Source organism: Enhydra lutris, unplaced genomic scaffold, assembly GCF_002288905.1.
Source record: "Enhydra lutris kenyoni isolate GAN:26980312 unplaced genomic scaffold, ASM228890v2 scaffoldscaffold25, whole genome shotgun sequence".
In the NCBI taxonomy this organism is placed as follows: domain Eukaryota; kingdom Metazoa; phylum Chordata; class Mammalia; order Carnivora; family Mustelidae; genus Enhydra; species Enhydra lutris.
The window spans coordinates 9,101,041-9,128,636 of NW_019154109.1; the positions used below are offsets into that span (position 1 = coordinate 9,101,041).

The window sequence follows — 27,596 nt, forward strand, 5'->3', positions numbered from 1 at the left end:
AGAAAGACCAGGCCTCTAATCCAGGTGCAGGGGAAGCAGTGTGCCAAGAGGGGTGAAAAGGAGACAGATGTCAGATGTGTCATGAAGGAAAAATCAACAGCTTATGGCCATTTATTGGAAAGAGAATTGGAAGTCAATGATTACTTCTTTCTGTTTTTATGCTGCTGTCACAGAGTAGAGGCCAGTGTGGTGTTAAGGAATTTGGGATAGCTGGTGAGCCTGACATTGTCACATGTGTCCCAGGAACTAGATAGCCAGACCTTCCTTGGAGCCCCACATGGCCCATTACATGTGCTCATTTTTAGAACTTCACATGAAGTTCCTCCATTCTGCGGACTCTGGGTCTCCAGAGAATGCCTGAGGTTTGAACCTGGATTCTGAATCACTATGGCGAATTTTATAGATTCCCTTCATGTGAGGTAGAGTGAGCCCCCTCCTGCCCTTTGGTGGACTGTGGTTTTTGAAAAGCCCCTAAGGAAGTAATGAGGAACCATATTTAAAACCTCAGATTTGCTTCTCTTTCGTTTTACCAGAATATTTTGGTCACTATGTCCTGGGAAATGGATAATTTTAAAACATAAATGTGGTAAGCCTTCATGTTCCCCAATATCTATGCATTCTTTCATACAGAACATATTTTGGTACTTGTTCCAAATCCAGTATTGCACTGGACCTGGTGAGGGCTACATGCAAACATAACATAATCTCTGTCTTCAGAGCTTAGACTTTGGGTTGTACTTCTAGAAACGGCAGTTTATGTAATTCAGACCAACCTTATGCTTCTTTGGAGCTGTTTTTCCCCAGGAGGCATCTACTCTTCTAGAAAAGACCACTGAGGGCCAAGAAGCTGAGCAGAGCTTTCAATAGCCTTGTAGGGCTAACAGGACAGAAATTGGAATATAAGGCCAAGGAAGGGGGACCCCTGGTAAACTTCTCAGGCTTTAGGACCCCACAGGTCTATAGCTTAGAAGTGAGGGGAACCAGAAATAGACTGCAGCAGTCTTACAAGACTGAAGCCTAGCTTCAAATTATCTTAATCTCTAATTGGATTAAGGTGATCTAGGACAGTAGTCACTAGAGGCAAATGTAAATCTTCTCTAGTGGAAGGTCCTATTCTCCTAGGTCTAACAGTTCCCACTCATCATTTTGTATGTATAGTGCTTCTAAGAAAAACAATATACCCACAGGAGATCCATGTAATGGTTTTCCGACAAACCTTAAATTAACTATGTTTAGTACATTTATGATATCGAATAATAGCAAAAACTGGAAATTATAAAAAAGAATCAACTTAAAATGGATCAAAGATGTGACTCTAAGAGCTTAAACTCTTAGAGGAAAGCAGGCGTAAATCTTTGACCTTGGATTAGGTAACATTTCTTAGATCTGACACCAAACACAAGCAGTAAAAGAAAAAAATACATAAATTGAACTTCATCAACATTATAAACTTGTGTGTATCAAAAGACACTGTCAAAGAGACTAAAAAGACAACCTGTAGACTCAGAGGAATATATCTGATAAGGATCTAGTATTCAGAATATATAAGGAACCCTTAGAACTCAACAACAAGAGGACAAACAACCCAGTTTTGCGAAAGGTGAAAGGCTTGTGTAGACATTTCTATAAAGAAGATATCCAAATGGCCAATAAACAGAAGAAGATGCTCACCAGTGGTAGTCATTACGGAAGAGCAAATCAAAACCTCAGTGAAATACCACTTCGTATCCACTGGGATGGCTCTCATGAAAGAAAATAAGAAAAGCAGGAGTGTAGAGATGTTGGAACCTTCATACGTTGCTGGTGGGATTGTTAACTGGTGCAGATGCTGTGAAAAACAATTTAGCAGTTCCTCAAAAATGTCACCAAAAACTTATGCAAAAACATAGGAGTTACCCTATGACCCAGCAGTTCTGTTTCCCTACATCTATACCCAAGGGAATTGAAGACAGGCTCACTGAAGAACTTGTACATAAATGTTTATAGTGGCGTTATTCATAATCATCCCCAAACGAAAACAATCCAAATATTCATCAAGTGATTAATGGCTAAAAATAATGTGGCATATCCATGCACTGGAATATTTCTCACCCACAAAAAGGAAATAAGTACTGATACCAGCATGGAGGGACCTTGGAAACAATATGCCAGGTGAAAGAAGTCAGCCACATAGTGTATGATTCTATTTGATAGGAAATATGGGCAAACCCAGAGACACAGTAGATTAGTGGTTATCAGGAGCTGAGGGGAAAAGATGGTGGTGCTGGGAGTGAATACTAACAGGTATGAGTTTTCTTTTTGGGGTGATGGAATGTTCTGGAATTAGAGAGAAGTGATTATTGCACAACCTTGTGAATATCCTAAAAACCACTGAATCGTACACTTTATCTATCTATCTATTTATTTATTTATTTTTAAAGATTTTATTTATTTATTTGACAGACGGAGATCACAAGTAGGCAGAGAGGCAGGCAGAGAGAGAGGAGGAAGCAGGCTCCCCGCTGAGCAGAGAGTCCGATGCGAGGCTTGATCCCAGGGCTCCACCCTGGGATCATGACCTAAGCCAAAGGCAGAGGCCCTAACCCACTGAGCCACCCAGGCGCCCCTACTTTATTTATTTTTTAATTGTGCACTTTAAAATATTTTATGGTATGTGAACTTTATCTCTATTTAAAAAAGGAAGACTCAAGCAGAAATTTTAGTACTAAAAATACACAGTAACTAAAATAGAGAGCTCAGTGTGTGAATTGAACGGATTAGACAAAGAGTAGAGAATTAGACAAAGAATAAAGAATTAATGAACAGAAAGGTAGGTCAGAAAAAATAGATCTACTGAAGCTTAGAGAGGTAAAAGAATGGGAAATACAAAAGAGAGCATAGAAGACTTATGGGATATGGCAAATGGGCCTAACATGCATACACGTGAAGTTCCAGAAGAAGGGAGCAGAGAGAATGGGTAGAAACAATATTTGAAGAGAAGATGGTGGTGAATTGTCCAAACTAGAGAAAGATCTCAAGTTGTAGGTTGAAGAAGCTTTATGAACCCCATGTAGGGTAAACAAAGAAAATTACATGTGGGCACATTATATTAAAATTATCTCTCTCTGACAGAGAGAATCTAAAATTTTAAGACAGCTAGAGATAGTGAGGGAAAAAAAGGCATATTACCTTCAAAGGAACAACAAGGTTGACAGCTGAGTTCTCAGTAGAAATAGTGGAAAACAGGAGACAGTGGAATGAAAAGCTCAAAGAAATATCTTTTAAAAATGAAGGTGAACTAGGCATTTTTAGGCAAGAAAAAGGAGGAGACTTTATCACCAGCAGCCCTGCACTAAAAGGAACACTGAACGGTATTCTTTATGCAGAAAGAAAATGATCCCAGATAGAAGCCTTGAGATGCAGGAAAAGAAACAGTGTCCACCTAAATGAATAGTGACTGTTTAAAAAAAAAATTTCATATGAGGTGTTAAGCACATATAAAATGAATGAAAATGGCAGCAATAAAGCCTGTCTTTAGGTGGGGGTGGGGAAGTATGTTTAACAGTATTGTGGAAAAAGCGGTAAGAATATTAATTTATATTAGACTTCAGCAAGTCAGGCATATACATTGTAATTTAGTTAGGATTACCTGTAGAGAAATAGCATCTCTACCAATCTAAGAGAGGAGGAAACTCAGTTAATAAGAAATGGCCCCCAAAAAGATAAGGATGATTCTGGTAAAGGCAAAAGTGTTGGGACATGGAACACAGTGGTGGCTTCCAGGGGTTAAGGGTGGAAGAGAGTTAGGCTATGGAGGGGGGCAGCATGAGAGAATTTTTTTGGTAGATGATGGAACTGTCCTGTGTCTTAACTTTGGTGGATTTCACAAACACACAGAATATGCCAAAAGAGTGACTCTGTATTTTTTAAAAATGGAAGAGAAAAAGAAAATAATAAATACGAGGAAAGGAGGCTATAGGGACAGTTGGAACAAATGGCATATAGCCGTTTGGTGGATTTGAATGTATCAGCAATTAATTATAAGGATACATCGACTCCTGTAAAATTAAAAGGTAGATTGTCAAACAGATTTTAAGTAAAACCAAAGTGTATGTTGCTTATAAGAGAAGACACATGACTTAAGGATAAGCATATAGAAGGATTTAAAGCAGAATGATGGGAAAAGAAAGCTCGATAAGATCAGACCAACTAGATTTTAATTAAAAAATTATTATTAGAGATAAAGGGAGACATTTTATAATAATTGGAGATTTAAAGTTACTAGGAAGTAGTATATACTTAATAACGTAGTCTTAAAATACATGAAGTCAAAAACAGACTATTAAAAGAAGGAGCAAACATCAACCCCAATGGGAGATTTAATAATGCACATGTCTTGATGAGTGATTAAACAATTAGACCAAAAACAATTCAGTAAAGATGTAGAGTTGAAAACCAGTTAAACTGCCTAAATGGCATATGCAGGCACGGTGCCTAACTGTAGGCAGACACACATTCTTTTCCAGCGTACCTGGAGCTTTTGTAAAGCCTGAATCAAAGAGAAACATTGAAGCACTTGGTGGAAAATCAGAGCTGGAGATTGGAAATTGCTGATTTCCAAACTCTGGACATTTTCCTTCTTAGAGTTCAATGATTTTTCATCGGTATTGAGGTACTGGCAAGAGGCAAGGTGCCCTCTTCCAAGGATACAGGTTTTTTTTTTTTTTTAAGTGTCTGAGGACCAGGCCGGATGGGAGTGGCAGTGGGGACGCAGTGCTGACGAAGACAAAAAGATCGCACACCCCCTCCTCCGTATCAGAAGAGAGTTGTCCCAACCCAGGTCTCCACCCCAGCTCCAGGGAAGTGTGTTCTAGTCCTCTGCCAACAAATAGCTCCACTTGTGTCCTAGGGTTGGCCTTAGGCAACTCTTGGGTCCAGCTCGGGCACCTGGAGTGCCAAGAAAATGGTCTCTCCACACTTGGACCTCCAGGAGCCTTTTCTCCTCCCTCAATGGTGGGATCTGAGGCAACTCCAAAAGCACTAAAACTACACAGATCCTTCAATGAATTGGCTTTGCTGCTGGGTTCCTCTTTCTCAAAGTATTTAATCAGCGATTTTCCCAGTGCCCCAGGCATTTCCTGTACGGGCGCTGCGGACTTTTACTTCCTACCAGGCCGCCCTCCTCTCTGTGTTCACGCTGCCAACTTTCAGATGAGCTCTATTAACTCCTGTTCTCCCAGCCTTTCCCCAGCCATCTGGGAGCCACGCAGGCCTTCTTCCCATCCCCCAGCTCCTGGAATTCCTTATTGTGGGAGAGCATATGTTCACAAGCACCTTATCATTCTGCCTTTCCTCCCTCCCTCCCTCCTTCTTGCCCAGTTCCAAGCCATTGATTGTTTTTTCTCCAGCGTTCATTTTACAGTTGCTGAGAGATTTGTACTCTCATGTTGCCTGTTTGCCTTTGTGTCTTTTGTCCCCTGTGTCCTGGTCTATCCAGGGCACTCCAGTTACCTAGATACCATTTCTATGCCTTTAGTGTCCTGCCTGGGAGATCTTCAGTATGACCTCAAGAAATGCTTTGGCACTCAAGATCAGAGCCTGAAGACATTATTGCACTCCTGCTAACGTCTTTATCCAGAAGAGTTAAAGGTGGAAATGTGCCAAGAAAAGGATCACAGTGGTGATTTAAGAAATGAAGCCTCAGACTTGGTTGTCTCTTCCCTTTTAAGGGATGTTGCTTTCAGCTTATTTTCTTAGTATGAGAAGGGGACCTTCTCAGAGATGGAAACAACCATAGAGGAACATTCAGGTTGTTACAGGTCTGTGCCATCTGAGGTCTTAGGAGAGCAGGGGGCCTTCAGCTTCTTCCTGGCCCCCAGCCCCATCCCTGGCCCTGCCCCCAGCCCAGTGGGATTCAGTCTTGTCTGAATTATGTGTTTCCATGGGAAGAGGTTCAGTTCCTTGTAAGAGAGCAGAGCGAGCATCCGAGGAAGGTAGGAGCTGAATCCAAAGAGTTCACTGTCATGCCAGAGAACGGATTTTCTCCCAAGGCCACTAGTGTTACCGTGGTTATTAAGTCTGGCGAGTCATACGTTTCAGAACTTTTGGAAAAGCCTTAAGGAAATGGCTTTCAGAAACAAGTGCCCTAGAGGAGAAAGCCCCTGGATTTCATTAAACCAGAACTTGGTAATGCGCAGTCTTTGATTTTTCTGACCTAGGCAGTAGGGAGCTCCTGCCTTTGGACATTTAATTATGATACCCATTGAACGAAGTCCCAGTTGTGCAGTTGAGAAGGATTTTTTCTGTTTAATCTTCCTGAAGGGATAGAAAGTAATTCTATCCTCCTTATTTTCCTTCTACATTACCTCCCTCCGCTCCCAGTTTCCTCCTTTCTGCTAAACACCTACTACCCCCCTCCTTGGGAAAACTGCATATTTCTTAAGGAGTCATTGTTATTACTTTGGTTCTTACTGAAACTGAGGAGGAAAATGGATTGTGCAGCAGGGGGCATAGGGAAAAGCAAAGATTCTTCTTCCCCGTGGGTTGGTAGAGCCCTTCCATCAGAGGGAGTTAGCTACAGTCCTGCCTGGCGATTGGCTTCTGGGACCTTCCCAGTTCCACCTAACACGATCGTTAATGTATTGTGAGGGCCCAGAAGGAGCACAGTATGGTGGAGAGAGCACTCAGGTGGGTGTTTGAGAGGCCTGGATTCCAATATCGTAATACCGAACCGTTACTGAACATACTCGATGCCACGTTCTGTTTCAAGGACTTTACATGGAGTATTATCTCATTACTAACCCTATTTTGCAGATGTGGACACTAAGATATGGAGCAGTTAAATGATTTACCCGAGGTCCTGTGATCAGGTAGCAGAAGCAGGATTCAAACCCTGCTCCATCCCGAGCCTGGATGTCTCTTTGCCCACCTCCAGGACTGCATTGGTCCCAGGCAGGGTGCTGAAGAGCTCCATGACCCTGGAAAAGTCATTTCACCTTTTGTGGCTCATCTGTGAACTGTGACCTGAGGGAGTTTATGTGGGCAACTTCTGATGCAGTTTCCACTTTGAATAATTTGTATGCAGAAAAGGCAACTATGTTATTTTATTCTCGTGGTTAGGTGAAAGCACAGTGTTTAAGTCTAAACTAAAATTTGATCTAATTGATTCAACAACTGATTACTTCACAGTTCCTGTGCACAAAGCCGTGGGCTGGGCACTATGGGAGACAGAAGGGGGCTTTAAAAGTTATAATCTGGGGTGCCTGGGTGGCTCAGTCAGTTAAGTGTCTGCGTTCGGCTCAGGTCATGATGTCAGGGTCCTGAGATCGAGCCCTACATCGGGCTCCCTGTTCCATGGGGAGTCTGCTTCTCCCTCTGCCCTTCTTCCTACTCATTCTCTTGATCTCTCTCTCTCTTCCTCAAATAATAAATAAAATTAGAAAAAATAAAAGTTATAATCTGTTCTGTTGTTTAGGCTAAGAAATTCAGATAATTAAACAAGAATCTCATTGAGAAACCTGTTGCGTTAGAAGGTGAATTCCGAGACAGGTATTTTGGGTCTCAGACTGTATCCGGTTTTGGACATTTTCTTTTAAGTTATGACTCCTGTCACCGGGAGCGCTTAACTACACCCATTCACTTCTGAGTGAAGGAGCTACTGGTGAGATTAGTTTTTACAGTGCTGACAAGCTCAAGAGGTTCTTTAAAAGTGAAACGTGCCTGCTTGGGGAGTCGCTGATACTGAAGCAATGTCATTATAACCTGAAATTTCTATCCTCATTTAGAAAGGCGAATTCAAAGAAAAAGAATATGTTGTAGAATACTTAGATTTTTTTGAAGTTGGATTTCTGTTTCTGGCATGCTGGGTTCCCCATCTAACTTGCTCTGGGGTTAGGTTAAAGTGCAGAATCCTCAGAGCTGAAATAGGAAGAAAAAAAAAAAAAAAAAAGATGGACCTCAAATAGAAAACTAGCTTGAGACGTTCCCTTTCTAGTAAGGCCTTTGAGCCCATTGTGTTCTGATAGGCTTGGACAGTAGGGTAATGTCGATCTTTCTCGGTGGTTTGTAAATGTTAAACTCTTCCGTGTTCTGCTATATTCCCAGTCAGACCACAAGTGCTTGACACATGATAGGCATTCCGTAAATATTTGCCAACAGACTCCTTGCTCACTCCTTGAAACCCAGCATTTCCCCCTTGCCAAGATCTAGGAGTTCAACCTGCTTCCAGACATCTGATTCCCCACCTTGAACGCAAGTCATATAGTGTCTTAGTTGGTGGGCTCTAGTCCCTAGCCCACTATTTTCTTTTTTTTTCTTTTTTTTTTTTTTAAAGATTTTATTTATTTATTTGACAGAGAGAGATCACAAGCAGGCAGAGAGGCAGGCAGAGAGAGAGGAGGAAGCAGGCTCCCTGCTGAGCAGAGAGCCCGATGCGGGGCTCGATCCCAGGACCCTGAGATCATGACCTGAGCCGAAGGCAGCGGCTTAACCCACTGAGCCACCCAGGCGCCCCAGCTAGCCCACTATTTTCTTTATTAATTCTACAACTTCAGCGTACCCAGTCTTTTTAAACCTGTGCATAAAGATTCATTAATGGGTTATAAAATGAACCTAGTGAGTTATGACTAATATTAAAAAAAAGAAGAGAAGAGAAGAGAAAAGAATAGGAAATAGCAGAATGCAGTGTGCCTAATAAGTACTTTTATTGTAGACACACCGTAATATATTGGATTGCAGTTCGAAAAATGTGTGATTCTGAAATCCCCGTCTCCCCGGTCTTTAGAAGGTAAAAGCACTTTAGGCGTCATTCTCACGGCAGCTCCCAGCCCACCTCTGTGTAAAAGTCTTGCAATTCAGTATATTTGTATTTTACCACTGGCCTGGGCTCCCCAGAGTATGAGGTCGTAACTGGAGCACAGCCTTGCTAGAACCATCACGTGGTACCCTAATTCGTGCACGCCGACTAGAGACAGTCCCTCTGCATATACATGAGCTGTGTAGCCGAGGGGACATCGAGAAGTGGTGTCTGAGCTCTGACCTCCAGGATTGCCACCTGCGCACCCCCCGCGACTTCTGATGGGCTGAGGTGGGCTGGGGAAGGGCCAGACACGGAGTCTGCCATCCCGGAGCACCGGCCCTGCCGCCAAACACCCACTCCTTTTCCTCCTGTCCTCCCCACCAAAAAGCATTGCAGGCAGAGCGCCAGCTCATGAAACGGGGCCTCTTTGAAGTGCCGAATGAGTGTCCCTGCAGCTGTCACTCTACATCTGGTGGTGCTTCTCCTGCCAGAGCTTCATAGAGGCTTTGCATCCCTTTCCTCAGAAAGCTGTATGTGTAAATTCAATTTTATTTTATTTTATTATTATTTTTACATTTTAATTTATTTATTTGAGAGAGAGAAGTAGGGAGAGTGAACCCAAGCTGGGGAAGAGGCAGGCAGAGGGAGAGAGAAGCAGACTCCCCACCAAGCAGGATGCCCGGTGTGGGGCTCGGTCCCAGGACCCCAGGACCACGACCTGAGCCGAAGGCAGATGCCCAACCGACTGAGCCACCCAGGCGCCCCGCAAATTCAGTTCTCAACTGGATTTTTAACAGTTGGTCTCAGGAGTGTCTTTGGGGCTGGGGGGTGCTGGCGCTGGTGGAGGGAGACACATGCCCTTGAAAATTGGATTCTTTTTTGGAAAACTGCTGGCATGGGCTCATCGGCAGGGAACTAAATGAACCACTGTTTCTACCTGCTGACAAGCTAAGCCTTGGGACGTCGCTGAGATTAGCTCTCACCACATGGCCAAGGCCTGCCTTCCTCTCTTCTTCCTTTCATACAGATGGGGTAATTTTGTGCCTGTCAAATAATACAGCTTTGTAGTACAAATGCCTGTAAACAACAGCCCACCCACCCCACTAGTGCTGAGCAAAAGCACTAGAGGATAAATTAAAAGGTGGTCTTCCTAATGATGGCTGGTTTTAAAACCCTTTTGTAATCCGTGATCTTTGGGAAGTGCCGATAGACGAACCCATGAACCCATCTGAGCTCTGGAGATGGAGCCATCCAGAGAACAGGGGCAGCCCAGTACCCGGCAGCCTAGACCACGTGACCTCTGGCATTTCAGCCGCTCTGGTCTTCCTCTGGTCTTCCTCTGCGGGAGGAGGCTTGGGCAGGTTACGGTCCTGGGGAAACAAGGCTGTGCGTTTTCATTTCTGTCGCCCAGTGCTGCTATCTGTTGGGAGAGGAGGATTCCCTGCTCGTTTGGTAAACGCACAGCTGGCAGGAGCTGTAGCAATCTTCCTTCGAGTAGGCCCACCCCAGCGGCCGGTGGAGTGCCTCCCCCCACTCTCCCCCACCTTTCCCCACCTCCCCCCTACCCCCTTATCCCCCCCAAACACACTCTGGCCACACGGTTGTGAGGAGCTTCAAAATAAAAGATCCCCGCCTGTCCCAGAGACCCGGCATTGTTCACTGTGCCACATTTCTATTCTAAATTTAGGCATCTTTTTTTTTTTTTCCAGGCAAAGATTACTATGCAAACATTTAAGAGAAAAAAAACTTTGCCCAAAGTAATTTTTTCCCTCGACTTCTATTTGGTTTCCTGCAATGTTTAGATGACTCATTCTCTTCCAAGAAATTTTAAAGAAAAGAGATGCAGGCTGTATGATAGCGTACAAAGACTGCTCTGTAAATTCTTATGCTTCCCTGCCTAGAAAACCCATTGCATTTTTTTTTTTTTTTTTTTTTTTTTTTTTTTTTTTTTTTTAAAGCAGGGAACGGAAAGGCCCTGCAGACTTCATTGTCATGTACTCGGCCTCTTCAGGTTTTGTTGTTCCCGGGATTAAATGTCCCTTTTGTGTTTGGGTGGGGCCCCCTTGTAGCTTCCCATCTCTGACAGCCCTTCCTAGCTTGCTGGGACCACGCTTGCCCCCAGAGGCGCACAATTAAGGTTTCTGAAACAGAGAACTGTGGCCTTTTAGCATCCGTGAGAGGAGAGGGAGGCACTGGCCATTTCCTGCCTCTCCTGGTGGCAGTGTTGTTCCTGTTTGCTGGGGGCTTGGTGGGGCCACTGTAGCTGGGAGAGCTTCACGTGTGTTCCCGGCCCAGCCCTCAGCCACAGGGAGCCGTAAGTCAGAATCGCTTCAGCAGCCTGTTCAAATAAACAGGGATAATAGTTGAGTCCGTCCTTTTCCAGCTAATCGGTACACGAAAGGAAACATCTGCCTGGGCTTAATTGCTTTTTTATTGGTTATGCTTTTTCTCCTCCTCCCTTCCCCTCCCCACCCCTCCTGTGGCTAAGTTATTTAAGTCCTGGGTAAGCAACAGGGTAGAGGAATGGAAGCCTTCTTCCAGAACCTCCACCGTTTAAACACAAGGAGGTGGTAAGGGAGGATGGGAGGCTGGCAGGGGAGTTGGGACCTGGAGGTGGAAGGGTAGGGTGTTTGGAAGTGATACTCGTGGTCACTTCCTGGCCTCGTTGCTGACTCTGGGGCTGGCTGGTGAGTCATTTTGCCTCACTTTACCTCCTTGGACCTCTCTGCTTCGGTGGACCTCAGCTCTCCCCCCATGATGGGAAGGAGAAGCCGGTATGTGAGAGTCTAGATGAAAGGCATTTCCTCTTGTGGCTCTTCCAGTGGTTGAGGGCATTGAATGAGAGACATTTGGGAATGGTAAATTTAAGACTGGCAAGCTACCCTGAAGCCTTCCGTTTTGTAGATCATCTCGGTCCCCGAGGAAAACCTGCTCATTATCTTCTGCTTTGGGAAGTGAAGCCGACCAGCCATACGCAGAAGTGGGTGGAGGGTGCATCTAATACGGACTCAAGAGGCCAGGCAAAATATCATGAAGGATCCTGGAATGGCAGAGGTTAGGAGGGGCTTTGGAATACTTTCATTTTATGGAAAAGAAAACAGAGGCCCAGAGAGAAGAATCGATCGCATTGTTCAAAGATATCTTCTTGATGGTGGAGGAGCCAAGAATAGGAAACTCATGTGATGGCTTCTTCAAGGCTCCTCCCGCCCACTTCCACCCCACCAGGTGTAAAGAGTGTGTCTCCGCACAACAAAGGTCACACAGATGTTGTGTTCCATAATTAATTCCTTAACAGAAAAAGGCAAAGCATTCAAGAGACACGAGAATGCTGAAAGAACATGTAAAAAAAGAGAAAGTTCAAGCTCACTACAGTCAAAGGACCGCAGGTCACAAGAAGGTACCTGCTGAATCATCAAGAAAAAAGGCTTCCGGTAGTGTTTTTCATTGGTGCAGTTTTTCTCAAGGGCAGTTTAATGGCATGAATGAATAGTCTTTGACTCAGCAATGTGACTTCTGGGACAAAATGATGAAAGGTGTGTGCATAGGTGATGCAGCAAATAATTTAATAGAGCGTGTTTTATCATAAAAATTTGTAAGCAAAATGGATGTCCAAGAATAGGAGCTGCTGTACCATCATCTTCCAGAATGTTCTAGAAGAAGAATACGGGGGGAACTGTTCACAAACATTTGTTTGAGTGAGAAAGTTACAGTGTGTATAATGCAACCCCGATTTCATGAAAATCGTATGGAAGAAACTAGAAAAACAGATAAAGTCTCAAGTGGTGGTTTCTTAGTGGTAGGAATTAAAAGTTGCTTTTCCCTTTTGCATATCTTCTTGAGTTTTGGCTTTTTTGTTTTCTTTTTCTTTTTCCAGTTTTCTTATTAATTACAATAAACATATATTCCTTCTAGAATTGGAGAAAACAGTTTTAAAGTCATATGTCTTGAATAAAGCAAGATTGCAAATGATTATGCTTCTGACATGCAAGACCTCTTTCTTTCTTTCCCTGGGAGTGGAGCCACACCAAGGGTAGTATCTACCTGCTGTTAGAAGGGCATTGTTGGTATCTGATGGGTAGGAAAGAACTAGAAGGAGCTGGCAGAAGATAAAAAGAGGGCTTCCCCTCTCAATGACCCAATGATGCCAATCAGTTTTATCCCCTGCTCTCTCGGGCTCGGCATAGAACACTCGGTACAGAAGGCATGGCTCTTTTCTCCTTTGTGCTTCTTCATCCTTCTTTATTTCTACTATTCCATCTGTGTCGTTAGATGCCCGAGAACCACTAATGCTTAGTACTAACAGGTTGGAGACCCCTTCACATGTATTATCTGAATCTGGTACCATTAGCTGATCTCCAAAGCAGTTATTACTGGGGTACCACTGCGCTGGGAGTTTGGGGCAGAAATAAATCAAGTAAGACCTATACTTCCTTCCTCCTTGGACGTTCCTATTTGGTGAGGTGCTTCAGACCCCTTGGATGTTTATGTCCTTCTTTCTGTGGCGTCCTATTTCACATCTGACTTTCTTCCACAATTCTCAAGAAGGCTCAAGTTCAAGTGTCCCAGAAGACTTACTCTGCCTAACAACAGTTGCTAGGTCAGATGTGGCTTTCAAGCCGGCTCTTCGGGGACCCACTGAAAAAAATCAAATCCTACACCCATTTGCCCTCCACACAATTGCCTTAACTAGGCTATAGAAGGGGCGCATTTCATTTTATTAAAACTCTTTGCTTAATCTAACCATAATTGGGTCTGATCGGAGTGGTTATCTGATTTGCTGGATTAAATAATGGGCCTTAATTGAGTCTGTGTTAGTTGTAGAGCCCATAAGGCTGTTCTTGCCTTGTCGCCCCCTCCTCCCCCCTTTCTGGTTCCCAATTAACCTCCATTCCTCTTTTCTTGCAGAGTAAAGAAGTCGGCCAGCAGCTCCAAGATGATCTGATGAAGGTCCTGAATGAGCTCTACTCGGTAAGTGAGATGGTGCCTGGCTCTTTAACAAGCAGGGGAAAGCAGCATTTGGCAGTCTGCGGCTGAGTTCCCATCAGCCGCAGCGCGGAGCTGAGCTTGAGGACGCTGCATGGTCCCCACTGGGGGTGACTCCACCCATTTCTTTTCCTCACACTCTTATTTTCAAATCTGAACAAGCCCCAAACTCTCAAAATGAGCTCCCTGCTCAGCTGCGCAAACTAACCGTGGCCTCGTCGGGGCATAACCGCCAGAGACCGGCCAAGGCCTTCATCGGCACAACGGATCCCCGGTAGCAGCAAGCCGGGGACCCCAAAGCTAATGGCGAGGAACACAGCCTGCATCGAGCCATTAGTATGTGCCTGCCGGGAAGGACTTCATGTTCAGGGTTGCGCATCAGTTCCTGGCTCCATCTACGCGTTTGCCACGAAAGCGGGTGCCCTAGAGGGCGGCCCAGGGTCCGACATGCTCCTCATCGGAGGGGCTGATTCAGGCAGAGAGACCGGGCATCGACTCCCTGGGTTTTTAAAAGGCCTTTCAGGGCCCCCATCTTCAGCGGGGCTGTGCCCAGCCTTTGTGTCATTGTCTAGGTTTGTACCATTCTGTTCTGGAGGTGAAATTGATTTCCTGTGTTACTTGTTTATTCACTGTGTTTCCTCCCTTCCTCCCTCCCTACCTCCCTCCCTCCCTTCCTTCCTTCCTTCCTTCCTGTCTCTCTCTCTCTCTCTCTCTCTCTTTCTTCCTTTCTTTCTTCACAGGAAGACAGGCAGTGGTGACATGCATCACAGCCATTTGGGATCAGAGAATTCTATGTTCTTGATCCAAAAGCCTAGGTGTGGCTCTTTTGTCCTGGCAACTGTTAAGCAAGAAAATAGGGTAGAGTAGTCATCAGACTGGCCTCCAGTGACGCTCAGCTTGTTTGGACTTCCTGCTCTGTGACTCTTCTGCTCTGAAGCCAAGCAGATAGACGGGATTCTTTAGTTCGACTCCCAAGTTCTCATTTCTTTCAAGTGCAGTTAAGGCTTTTTTATAAAAATAGAAGCCTGTTGATGTGAATCATTTACAGACTAGATGCATTTTCCTGAGCCCTGTTGTCTTTTTAATGTTTTACGTTTTATTTTTAGAGCATCTTCTAGGCACCAAGAAGAGCTATTACTCCCTTTTCCTGGCAAAGAATTCACCAAGATAGACTATGACACATGAAGTCGTTATATGAATCTTTTATTATCTCTTAAGCGTCATGGGCCTCTGCTGTTTGCTGTTTCTGGGGAGGAGTAGGATGGATGGCCAGCAAACCCCAAACCAGCTCAAAACCAGATTGCCACTTCTGCAGTGGGACTAGAGGGAGTAATGAAAGTGCCCAGGGATCCGTTAGCGCTGCCTCATGTCCGAGATCTCCTAATATGCTATGATTTTTAAAAAAGAAATAAGTGAAAGGGTATAGTTCGTGCAGAAATGAAGAAGAAAACTGTGGAACTTGTTGCTCTGGTTTGAAGAGCCATCGGCTGGGCATGGAGTTCCCTGCCAGGAGGTGAATGGGTATACACTCTTTTTATTTTTATTTCATTTTATTGTCGTGTAGTTGACACACGGTGTTACGATGGTTTCAGGCGTACAACACAGTAGTTCCACAAGTGCTCCCGAGTGCGCCTACCGTTTGTTCCGTACAGTGCTATTATGACGCCACTGACTGTGTTCCCTGTGCTGTATCTTTTATCCCGGGATACACACTCGTTTAATTTGTCCAAGGCCAAAATACAAATTTGACTCAGGTCTCCACATACTTCGTGTATCTCCAGTCACACTTCCTAAAATATCTGACAGTAGTTAAAGGTCAAGTGAGTTTGCAGATTCTGTAGGCCATTAGAAAGTTCAGAGGACAGAACTGAGTTGTTTCTTCTGTAGGGTGAGATGAGTGTAGGACTGGCCTCAGGAAGGCACCATGGCATTAGGGTCTCTGACTGTCCCAGTTTGCCTAGAACTGAAGGGTTTTGGGGGCATGAGACTTTGAGTGCTACACCTAGGAGAGCCCTTTGGTAAGCAAGGACAGTTGGTCACTCGACATTTGACAGTGGTTTCAATAAGGAAGAACTTGGCAGTCATATAATAGTGGCTTTGGGAAGCTACTTGCTGAATGTTCTCCTTCTCTCTCTCTCAGAGGAGTTAAGAAGAGAACAAGGGAGACCTTTTTATAGAGAGCTCTCACCTTATTTGCTTTTTCGGAAGGCAAGAGGGCCTTTTGCTTCAGTGACCCCCATGGGCAGTGGAAGTTATTCGTGGGCCATGGGATAAAGGAAACCAAGGATATAAGGAACCCACCATGTTGAGTGCTCTCCTTAGCTTGTATCTCCCCTAATGCTTAAAATATTTCTTTTTGGGAGACTGATTACCCAAGGGCTGATAATTTAAGTACTTTTGAATCTTGATGATCCAAGGGGCAGAGTCTCGGTGTTCCCAAATAAGGATGCCTTTGGGCAGGAGGCCCAGACTCATACCATAAGTGGCCAGCTGCCCCTCTGTACCTTCCTCTTTTCTGCCTGAAGGACCTTTGAATTTCCTGACTTGGCATTCGGTGCCAGGGGCTGCTTCCCACAGCTGCCATTCAGAGAGCAACCCTAGTGAGCATTCTCCTCCATGTGTGTCTCCCCCTATATTGAGCTGGCTAGTTGGTAGGCTATGGTCATAAGTGGTTTTCGTTTTCCAACTGGTGACCCAGGGATGCCTTTGAGGTTGGAGCATACTGCTTCCTGAAGAACTCTGGAATTCTCTGCCTCAGTTGTACTCAGAGTTTGTATCTGAAAAAGTCCAGCAAGTACCCAAAGGAAGGAGGGTCTATAGGGGCACAGAAGCCACATGGATTGGCTAAGTAGGAAGAGTCAAATAAGCCCTAGAATTGAGAAAGGAAGGAGAGGTGTTGTAATGCTGGGGTGTGGTTGCCCTAGAAGTTTCATGCTTCTATACTCCCCTCGAATATATGGCTGCTTGATTTGGTGCAGTAGCTGTCTGCTGGCGGAGCTGCTGCAGACTGGTACTTGGTACCTGCTCCCTGGAGACAGTGTCAGTGAATAGACAACCAGCTCTGCTTGCCTGTTTGTCTCCAGTACTAGGCACTAGAGATACAGAGACAAATAAGAGATGTCTCTGAACTCAAGGCATTTAGTTTTAAGAGAAGAGACAGAAAAGTAAAGCAGCAAGTAAAGTATGAGGTGATGATATTTACATGAAGTCAGGCTTCTTAGAGAGAGATTTGAATTGAATCTTAATTGCCAAGAGCTCTTTTATTGTTCCCCAAATGTTCCTTTTTGGTTGTATTCTGTTCTTGTTTCATGACACGATGTCTCTTTGTTTTTCATTGACCTCTCTGGGGATATTATTGATTGCTTTTGAAGTTTTCTTCTTTCTGTATACTTTCTGTTCTCTCTTAATTGCTTGTTTTGGTCTTAGCCTTTCATATTAGATATTTTCCTTAAATTTTTGGTACTCCTTAGCTGCCTTTTTCTTATTCTAAAGTGAGGCATTGAAAAGCCAGTTGAAAGATCTGTGCTATCTGTGGTCTTTACTATAGGGTGATCTGACTGGTGTTTCCTTGGGGAAGCCCTGATAATCACTAGTTCTAGGTCTTTTATCTTGGACAGTCAGATCCCCAGACAAGGCTCTTTTGACTTCCTGCCTGTGTCTGGGGCCTGAGTTGTGTAAGAGGCCAGGGCCATCACAATGTTCAGTATAGAATTTTCTGTTGATCTTCCTATTTTAAGTCCAGTACCCCTATTCTCAGCTGAGCCTGGTGTTCCCAATGCATAGGCCCTCTCTAAGAGAAGGTGCCTCTAGTCCTCCCTGGAGGGGGAGAGGATGGGATCTGGTAGTCTAGCAATTCTAGGCTTTCAGTAATTTCTCTTGTTTTAACTCCCATCTTCATCCCACTGCCACCAGTTCCTCTTAGGGCTTCAGTGATGTAAGTCTGCTTGCTTCTTGGCTCTGCCTTCATTTGGTTTAGGGTTTGGTGGATCATTCACTCCTTGCCTCCCTGCTTTTTATGTGCTGTTTTCATTCTTTTTATTTTCCTCAGTTTATATCTAAGAAATAATAATAAAAACTCTTTTCTGTTATTTTAGTGTGGCTTGGGGAGAGAGCAGGGCTAATGGCATAAATTAAGATTTTGTTTTTTGAAGTAAAATGAATTCTCTTTGTATAACTGAGAATTTAGACTTCCGAGTTTTCCCCCTAGTTTATATTTGCCTCTCTCAATCTCTCTCTCTCTCTCTCTCTATATATATATGTATATACACACACACACACACACATATATATGTATATATGTATATTTCTCCAAGTTCTATCTTGACTTCCTTATTTTTCCCAATTGTTTTGGCATCACTTATTTAAGCTTTGACCCCTGGGTACCTCCGTTTTTCCTTGAGTTGAAGGATACTAGCTATACTTCTTCCATATTTCCATAGAGGACAGATTTGGTGTCATTAAGGCAAAGTCATTCAGGCAACCACATTGATTGGAAAATTGTCAACTGTGGACATGACACATTTCCCAACTGTGGAGAAGAGAAGAAAACACAAAAGAGGAAGTGGTGCTTACCTTTAGGAACTCATAGTTTCCTAGACTAGGTGGTGTTTTACTCTTTTACAAAGAGTTCTTCAGTGGAAGGGAGCAATATAAATCACTAAGTTTTATTACTTCATTGTTGTCTTCTTGGCATTATTCCTTTGAGTCCTTTTTTGACTCATATTCATTCATAGTGTTTCTTGTATCATTGTGAAATGGAAAAATCACTTTTTTAAAAGTCATTTTTACAACTATTCATTCAAGCTTTTGAATCATATTCAGGTGAAAAGAAAGAAAAAGTAGTCTACCCTTCTTCAGCCTGGATAATACATGCCTCTTCCTCACTTCCTAGTCACTCTGGAATCTGGGGAACTGTTTGAATTACTTAGAAAGGTTTTTAATGCTACCAGTTACTAAATATCATTTCACCAGTATAGAGAGTGTAGAGAGTTGATCTTATACTTATGGAAAATGATGTCAGGTTGAAAATAAGGTGAAGAGTAGATTTAAAAAGTTCTGTATCCAAAATGAGACATTTAAACTGTAATGAACTTTGATTTTGTCGATGTCCCGATATTCTTTATTCTTTCTACCACTTCTTGCTGATCCTAAGGGATTAGTATACCCGTAAGGTCCAACCAGGATTTCTCAACCTCAGCACCATGGATGTTTTGGGCAGACAGTTCTGTGGCGGGTTGTCCCGTACCCTGGGTGGTTAGCAGCCTCCCTGGACTCTGTCCAGCAGATGCCAGTAGCAAGCTCCCAAGTGTGACAATCAAAAATGTCTCCAGGGGGTGCCTGGGTGGCTCAGTGGGTTAAAGCCTCTGCCTTCGGCTCAGGTCATGATCTCAGGGTCCTGGGATCGAGACCCGCATCGGGCTCTCTGCTCAGCGGGGAGCCTGCTTCCGCCGCCTCTCACTCTGCCTGCCTCTCTGCCTACTTGTGATCTCTCTGTGTTAAACAAATAAAAATCTTTATTAAAAAAAAATGTCTCCAGATTAGCCCCCCATTTAGGACCACTTCTCTAACACAAAGCCCTAATAAAACCAGCTCCTCTTTTCAAACCGGTCTTGACTAAACCTAACCTTTCCTCCCAGCTAACCCAGCTCTGGTCCTGTTCAGAGGAAGACACTGGTGCCTAGTGGCTCAGAATGTGGACTTTGTGGTCTGACAGACCTGAGTTTGAATCCTGGTTCTGCCATGTATGAGTGGTGTGACATTGGGTGGGATAGTTTAATCTCTTTGTGCCTCAGTTTCCCCATCGTTAAAAGTGGAGATAATCACACGTCTTTTATGGAGGAGTTGTGAGGGTTCAGTGAGACAACTCACATAAAGCCTCTGACACGCAGCACATACTAGGTAAGCGGTGGATATCATTGTCAGTATTATGCCCTTACTCCCTGTTGTTCCGTCTGCACCCTGCGCCCTCACACATGCACCCGGCTCCCATACTCTTTCTCCCTGTCGAAGAGATCACGCGGCATCAAAATGTCAGCACTCTCGAACTTGAGCTCGCTTGGTTGTAGTCAGCATTTTTAATTCCCAGATAGAAGCCAGAGGCTCCCTGTGTAAAACAGAGAGCTCCAGCAGGGACGAGCGGGCACCTGGTGGCTGGACGTACCTTTGGGAGGAAGCACGCACAAGTTCTAGCCTTCCCTGCCTCCTCTTTAAGAAAAGAGATTGGACCCCCAGACAGTGGCTTTGGTGGGAAATGTGAAAATTGTTCTTTTCTCTTTTAATACTACTTCCTTCCTATGGCAACTCTAGCTTTACCCGATGTGGGTTTTATTCCTTCTTGGGCTCTCACCTGAATTAGTGTGTGGGTTAACAGTCTTCATAGGGTTGTTTTCTAGATCCCGGGGTCACCGTAAGGATGAAATGAGAAAATGTGTGTGTAGCACTTGGCACAAAGCCAAGCATATACTACATGCTCAAGAAACGAGAGCTACCATTGTTCTTGCCCCTGCTGTTCTAATTAGCTCCCGTGAGAGAGGGTGCTTGACCACATGAAGTGGGCCAGACGGATCCTTAGAATGCGAGGCCAGTAGAAGGAGCTTTTGGAGCCTTTCTTCTTCCCCGTTTTGTATCTGAAAGGTCCCGAAAGTATTGACTACTCCGTCTGTGTCTGTGCTGGACACTGGAGACTCCGTCACTGTCTGTGCTGGCCCTCTCAGGGTTCCTGACCTGCCACGGAAGGGCTTTGCTCTTGGGATCCGAGTGGTGGTGACGTACATATCCTGTGTACTTGACCTTGTGAGCTGGCTAAGCGATAGAAATTACTTAGCTGATATAAAAGAGTCATGATTACAGGTGTTGATAAATAGAAGTAAATAGCACATGATGGAAGATGTAAAGTCTTTTTAATAATAAGACATTGGCTCCGTTCAAATGCTGCTTTCCTGTGCTTTGGGGTGGTCTTTGGTATGCAGTGTTGGCTGAGCAGAACACTTAAGAACCTTTCCCTTAAGGGGGTGAGGATGTTGCTTCCTGTGGCACGGGTCCGGCTGAATCTGGTAGTCTGTAAAGCGGAGAATTGATCCTATTGGCTTGACCTCTGGGGGCGGGGGGTGGGGGTGTCTTGCAGGTCATGAAGACATATCACATGTACAATGCCGACAGCATCAGTGCTCAGAGCAAGCTAAAGGAGGCAGAGAAGCAGGAGGAGAAGCAATTTGGAAAATCGGTAAAGCAGGAAGACCGGCAGACCCCACGCTCCCCTGACTCCTCGTCCAACGTCCGCATTGAAGAGAAGCACGTCCGGAGGAGCTCGGTGAAGAAGATTGAGAAGATGAAGGAGAAGGTATGTATGCATCCGCAACTGTAGGGGCTGGGGAGGAACACTGTGGAAGTCAGGACTGAGAGTTTTCCAGTAGGTGCTATGAAGAGTGGAACAAAGAAACTCATTCCTTTAGTGCCTAATGGCCAAAAGTGAGTCCTTGCTATCTGCCCTGGAAGACACTGTAGGTACCAGAAGAACTTGGGTGTGGGGGCTCCAAGTTTTTGCCTGTAGCAGATTCATAAGGATCAGAAGAAACCTCTCCCAAGCCTGGGAGAGGGACCACAGACCTAGGGCTGGGCTTCAGATGTCCCGTACTCAGGGGCAGATGTAGGGACCCCTTCTTCCGGGTGGTGGTACAAGGATGGAGAACAGTGTTTGCCGATAGAACCAAAGTGGGACATGCATCTAAAGTAGGGAGCCTCATTAACCTTTCCTGGATTGATCTACATTATGCCCTTGAATCTCATTAAACAGAATTAGAACCCAATTTAAGGCAGACGCGCACAGGGAGTAGCCGCACAATTGTGGTTCTCGAATGTACTGTACTTTCATCTTTTAGAGCACAATCTCCCCTTTTAAAAAAAAGTAGAATTGAACTTTTGTTCTGTTTTCAGCGCCAAGCCAAGTACACAGAGAATAAGTTGAAGGCCATTAAAGCCCGGAATGAGTACTTACTGGCTCTGGAAGCAACCAATGCATCTGTCTTCAAATACTACATCCACGACCTGTCTGACCTTATTGATGTAAGTGCTTCAAGCTGGGGGCTCAAGGGCGCCTTTTTCCTGGGTTTGGAGAACTGGTCAGGTGTTGCCTAGTTCTGTTGCTCGGCCTTTTGGAGCATTTTGAGAAGAATTATGAGGACAGTAGCTGTGGTCCATTAGGGGCTTGCCATGTACCAGGGAAGAGGTGAAGCCCTTTTTACTTTATCTTATTCAGTTCTTACTGCAATCCTGGGAGGAGGGCACTCTTTTCTTCGTTTTTACAGTTTAAAATTCAGAGTTTAGACGAGTTTACCCAGAGTCAGCTAATAAGTGACAGAGGCAAGATTTGTCCCTACGTCTGATAACGAACTCACGCTCGTAGCTGCAGTGCACTTCTGTCTCTCAGGAACCGTTCCCTCAGGTCAGCTGCTTGCACACAGACGTGAATGGCAAGAGTTACAGAGTTAGAAGGCCATGCTTTACATTTAGATAGTACTTGATGTCTCTTAGTATTACTTCATTTGACTATCCTATCACCCTCTGGATCAGTGTTACTGTCTCCAGTTTGAAGATTAGGAATCTAGGGCTCAAGAAGGTTACCTGCCCACAGTTACACTGCAGTTGGGGGGGTCCTGGTCAATAAGGTAGCTAGATGCCCTTGACCTGTGGCCCGTGCATTCTGATTCGCGACGCAAAGATGATGAGAGAAGCCGGTAAATAGGCACATGTGTTTTGCACGCATTAGGCACAAGGGATATGCTTTTTGTCTTTTGCTTTATGGGTCAACCTTGGCCTTGCTTCTCCTGCGGCTTTTCTTCAAACTTTACATTGAGTCTTGCAGATGCCCACCTGGCCCAGTTCCTGAGCCAGCCCTGACGATAGCTGCAGGAATACACCTTTCCCTCTCGTCTTCAAAGTGGGGGGCCAGGAGCCAGCTGACTCAGGTGTACCCGGGCTGGTCCCCTCTCGGAAGCCAGATATTTGCCTCTAGCTGTCTGCAGGTGGCCACTGGGCTTTAAAAACTTCTGGCCAGACCTGGCACACTTGCCTGACTTGGTTTCTCAGTGAGTGAGCCTGCCACAATTCGCAACAGCATTTGGGGTCTGGTGTAAGATTCAGGTCCTCTGGGGCTGGGTACTGACCTGTTTTGGAACTGTGCCGTGCTGCCCTCTCCCCCACCTCTCTCTCCGGCAAACAGAGGAACTGGACTTGCTCTTGGTGCTGAAATCTGGCTTCACATGCTTGCGGAACTTTTCCAAACTAGTTCCTCCAGCCAGGGACTTTTGATTTTGTAGACTTCTGCCTCTTCATGTCCTGGGTGTCGTGGTCCCATCGGGTAAGGGGAGCCATTAGGCCTGCTCCAGGCACCACTTTCTTCTCTTTGCTTGTTGACGCCAATCTCAGCACCGTCCTTCGGTGGAGGTCAGAGCACTAAACAGGATCCTTTCTCCTCAGGAGGGGAATGGCTCTTCACTGTCTGGAACGATGCCTGTTCTCAGCACAAGAGAGAGAATCAGTTCTTTCTTATGTTCCATTTCTGCTATATATCTCACATTTGGTTAAAAAAAAAAAAAAAATCAGGGGCGCCTGGGTGGCTCAGTGGGTTAAAGCCTCTGCTTTCAGCTCAGGTCATGATCTCAGGGTCCTGGGATCGAGCCCTGCGTCGGGCTCTCTGCTCAGCGGGGAACCTGCTTCCCCCCCTCTCTCTGCCTGCCTCTCTGCCTACTTGTGATCTCTGTCAAATAAATAAAATCTTTTAAAAAAAAAAAAAATCAGGCCATGCAGTCCATCACACCTCTTTGCCCCCAGAACAACAACTTTCCTGCCCCTTTCACCAGAATACCGACCTCAGAGGGAGACAGGGGCTACAGCTCTATCAGTCATCACCTTTGCAGTCCGTAGACCCTCCATCAGATGTGCGTGGGTGTTTTAAAATCAGTCCAAGAAGCAAGGTATTTTGCACCTTATTCTCAGTTAAAAAGAAGATGTTAGAGCCCATCTTCATGGGATATGGTACAAAGTTTCATGAAAAAACATCCTCTTGGCCTCCTTAGCGCTCAGCTCGGGTGTGGGTGTAGGTTACTGTGGGCGGGTCCGTGTTAGTAGCGTTCTAGGCCACTCAGATAGTCGAGTCACTCTTAATGTGTTTGTTGTTTGTTTTGTTTTCATTTTTCCTGAAGTGAGGACAGATTGATTACTCTTTTTCTTTTTTAAAGCTGGTAACATTATGTGGCTAAGTAAATATTTATTTGGAATGAGGCTATGTGCTTAGCACCAGGGGTACAAAAAGTATAAAATCATTTTTGCCCTAGAGGTGTTCATAGACCTACGAAAAGATAATTTCTATGAAACTGGCTAACTGCAATGCTGAGGGAAGCCCGGGGGGCCCTAGGACTGTGTTCTTCAAACCTAGATCATGTTCCATTAGGGGGAGTCATGAAATCATTTTTATGCATTTGACTTGTTGTTGTTTTTTTTAAATGAATAAACTAGAACAGAATAGACTAGAATAGAATGGGAAGCAAATTAGAATATCTAAGGTATATCATACTTAGATTAAGTTTTATTTTGTGAAACTGTCAGGTGTGTGTGTTGGGGGGGTGGTGTGTGACAAGATGTATTTCTTACTGGGAGCTGGAAGTAAAAAAAAGTTTGAGTGACTGCACTAGGAGCAGAGGAATGTTTCTTAGTGTCTGTATGCTCCATGAAGGCGGGAACCAAGTCTTCTCTTTACCTTAATATAGAAACTGGGGCACCTGGCTGGCTCAGTTGGGAGAGCACACAACTCTTGATCTCAGGGTTGTGAGTTCAAGCCTCATGTTGGGCATAGAGATTATTCAAATATATATTTAAAAAAAAACTTTATATACTAAGGTTTCTCTTTATTTATTTATTTTTTAAAGATTTTATTTATTTATTTGACAGAGAGAGAGAGAGAGAGATCACAAGTAGGCAGAGAAGCAGGCAGAGAGAGAGAGGGAAGCAGGCTCCCCGCTGAGCATAGGGCCCTATATGGGGCTTGATCCCAGGACCTTGAGATCATGACCTGAGCCGAAGGCAGAGGCTTAACCCACTGAGCCACCCAGGCAACCCTTCTCTTTTTTTTAAACATACGCACAGTGCTTAATACACAGCTGACCACATAGTATATTCACTGAAGGAAGAAAGGAGTAAAAGGAATAGGAAGAAGGTGATTTCCTAAGGCAAGACTTTTTTTTTCCTTTTGGTGTCTTTTAATACTGCCTAGAGATATAATTTATATACACCGCCCGAGAGTAAGTGTTACAGTTTCAAGAGTTAGGATAAATTCAGACATGCTTGTAACCTACATCTCTGTCAAGACTGAGAATATTTCCATTGCCTCAGAAAGTTCTTCTTTTCTCTTCCCAGTCAGTCCTCCCCCACCCAAAGCAACCACTGTTCTGATTTCTTTCACCATAGATTAGTTTCGCCCGTTGTAGGATGTCACAAAGATGGGGTTTTGTAGCACGTGCTCTTCAAACCTGGCCTTTTTTGTGAAGCCTGATGTTTCTGGTCAGAACCCTTGCTAGTGCCCTTATCAGTGGTTTCCGGGATGATCAAGGCAATAAAAATGGCCAAAGGACACCTTGGCCACACACCAGCAGTGGGGGCAGAAGTGAGTGGGAGCCTGGGTACCTTGGCATTCTGATCGTGACAGGATCCAGAACTTACTTTAGGACAGGGGATGAATCTTGTGCCCGTCTGTCGCCCTCTGTGTCACGGGCACCATGCTGCCTCCCTCCTCGTGGTGCAGAAGGGCAGTGTGTGTGAAGGCATTGAGGATAAGTGAAAAGTTATTTTTGTCGGTGCCAGTACACTGACACGAGGACTAGCTTTGACTTCATTTTATAATATAACAAGATTGAAACTTGGACTGTAGAAACCCGCATGAGGCATCTGACACGTACCAGGAAACCTTGACTTCAGGCCAGAAAGACACTCTGAGCTGACTTAATGGAGTCTGAGAGCTGTAGGCTCGTTGGAATGTGGCTTTCCTCCCCCGTACTCCTGTGGCTTTCCCAACCCAGGAGCAGACTGATGAATGAAGAACAGGGCATTGTCCTCACGCATAGCTGGGGGCTTGTGAGGGCTCCGCGCCTTGGGAGAGAATCCGTGACACCATGAGCACCCAAGCTGGCCATGAAGGAATGCAGCTTCATAGGAAACTTACAAAGGGCATTTATTTTTCCCTTGTGTGTGAACTCGAAGTGGATCTTATGAAACACCCATGTTTCTTTTCTAGGCCTTCTCCAGAGTCTCTGGGTGAGGACGTGAGCTAGTAAAGGGTTAATGAGCTGTCAACTCAAGTCCTCAAACATCTGGATGGGCTATCATTAAATTCTTATAAAAATTTGATTTCCCCTGAGAGAGTTTTCATCAAACATTTATATAACCCAGAAATGGCCAGGGGAGCTCGGCATGGCCACGGAACTCATCAGAAGCCACTGAAAACGTACCTTGTCCCCATTGTGAGGAAGAATAATGTGCTGCCTCCACTCATTGGGATTCTCCTGGGAACAGAGATGAAATATTCAAATCTCATTTACCTAACCTTGCCAGAAATTGCTTCTTTGCTAAGGCCTCAGTGTCCGGCTGTCGTGCTTGCGGAAATCTGTGGATAGCCAAGGCTCTGTAAAACCTATCCTGGGTCTCCCTGGTTGGCTGGAGGCACAGAGGAGCCAGAGGGCACACTGTGAGTCAGGCCCCCACTCAGTGGCACAGAGAAGCTACAGAACAGCTAGATCAAGGAGGCAGCAGGCAGCCAGAGAAAGCTCCCTGCCTCCCATAGGCTGCATGGAATGAGCGATACAAGGGGCTTCGGTGGCCACTCGTCCATCCACTGATGTGTATGAAATGCCTACTATGAGCAAGGCTTCGTTGGGTGGGGGAGGCTACCATGAAGGAATGACGCTGGCCAGGCCCTCTTTGAGGCTTGTCTTCTGGTGGGGGTGCTAGAAAATGGTAAGTCTCAGAGTGAGGGAGTGTGTCCTGTGTCTTGTGAGGGCTGGTGTGGTGTGGTCCTGAGTAGAGGCCAAGTTCAGTGGATGCCAGGGTTGCAGGGCTGGCTGGCTTTCCAGAGGCTGGGGATTTGATTTGGATTTTGAAGATGGAGTCCATTTCCAACAAGAGAGAAGAGCGGGAAATATGTCAAGAAGAGAGGATGCTGGGTAAAGGGCAGCGGTCAGTGGATTTGGGGATCTTGGGGACTGATGTGGAAGTGTCTGCATGATGCCAGATGTGCGTCAGGACATTGCCTGTTACCAGCCTCGCGACAACGGGTGAGGCCTGTGTTGTCCCCAGGGGAGGCTGAGAGAGGTTAAATTGCTCGCTCCGGGTCGTGCAGCTGACTTGAGGCCTGCTGCTCTCCCGTACTCTGCCCTAAGCAGGAGCATGTCCTTGGTTAGAGCCTGAGGAAGGGAACGGACGGAGATGATATCGATGGCCAGACTGCAAGACAGATGAGAATTAGTTCTGGCTGGTGACCTCGCCTCACCGTTCTGGTCTGGGAAATGAAGATAATACCAGCGTTGCTGGGATTAGTATGAGGATTCAGACGTAGAACGTACATAAAGCACTTAGCACACATCGGGCAGACTGTAAGCATACCGAGTAAAAAAAAGAGGTATTTTTAAATTCCCAAACTGAGCAAGGTTTGAACGCTGAAAGCTTCTGTGGGTTCTTTAGCAGGGGAGTGGCCTAACAAAAACCATCTTTGAAGACAGTGAGGCAGAAAGCACTGGTGTGGGATACAGGTGTGAATCAGGGCAGAGGTGCAGAGAATGGAGTCACCAGAAAT

General features: G+C 45.1%; 1 protein-coding gene across 7 annotated transcripts in view; it reads left to right on the forward strand.

Moving 5' to 3' along the window:
- The window catches only part of LOC111150988 (SLIT-ROBO Rho GTPase activating protein 2), a 249,450-nt gene that overhangs the window by 157,815 nt on the left and 64,039 nt on the right, over nt 1–27,596 (forward strand). For all 7 annotated transcript variants that reach the window (XM_022508663.1, XM_022508662.1, XM_022508667.1 and 4 more), the window contains 3 exons: nt 13,682–13,744; nt 20,883–21,098; nt 21,692–21,820. In XM_022508663.1, the coding sequence (XP_022364371.1) occupies nt 13,682–13,744; nt 20,883–21,098; nt 21,692–21,820 (408 nt within the window). The remainder of the gene's footprint in view (nt 1–13,681; nt 13,745–20,882; nt 21,099–21,691; nt 21,821–27,596) is intronic.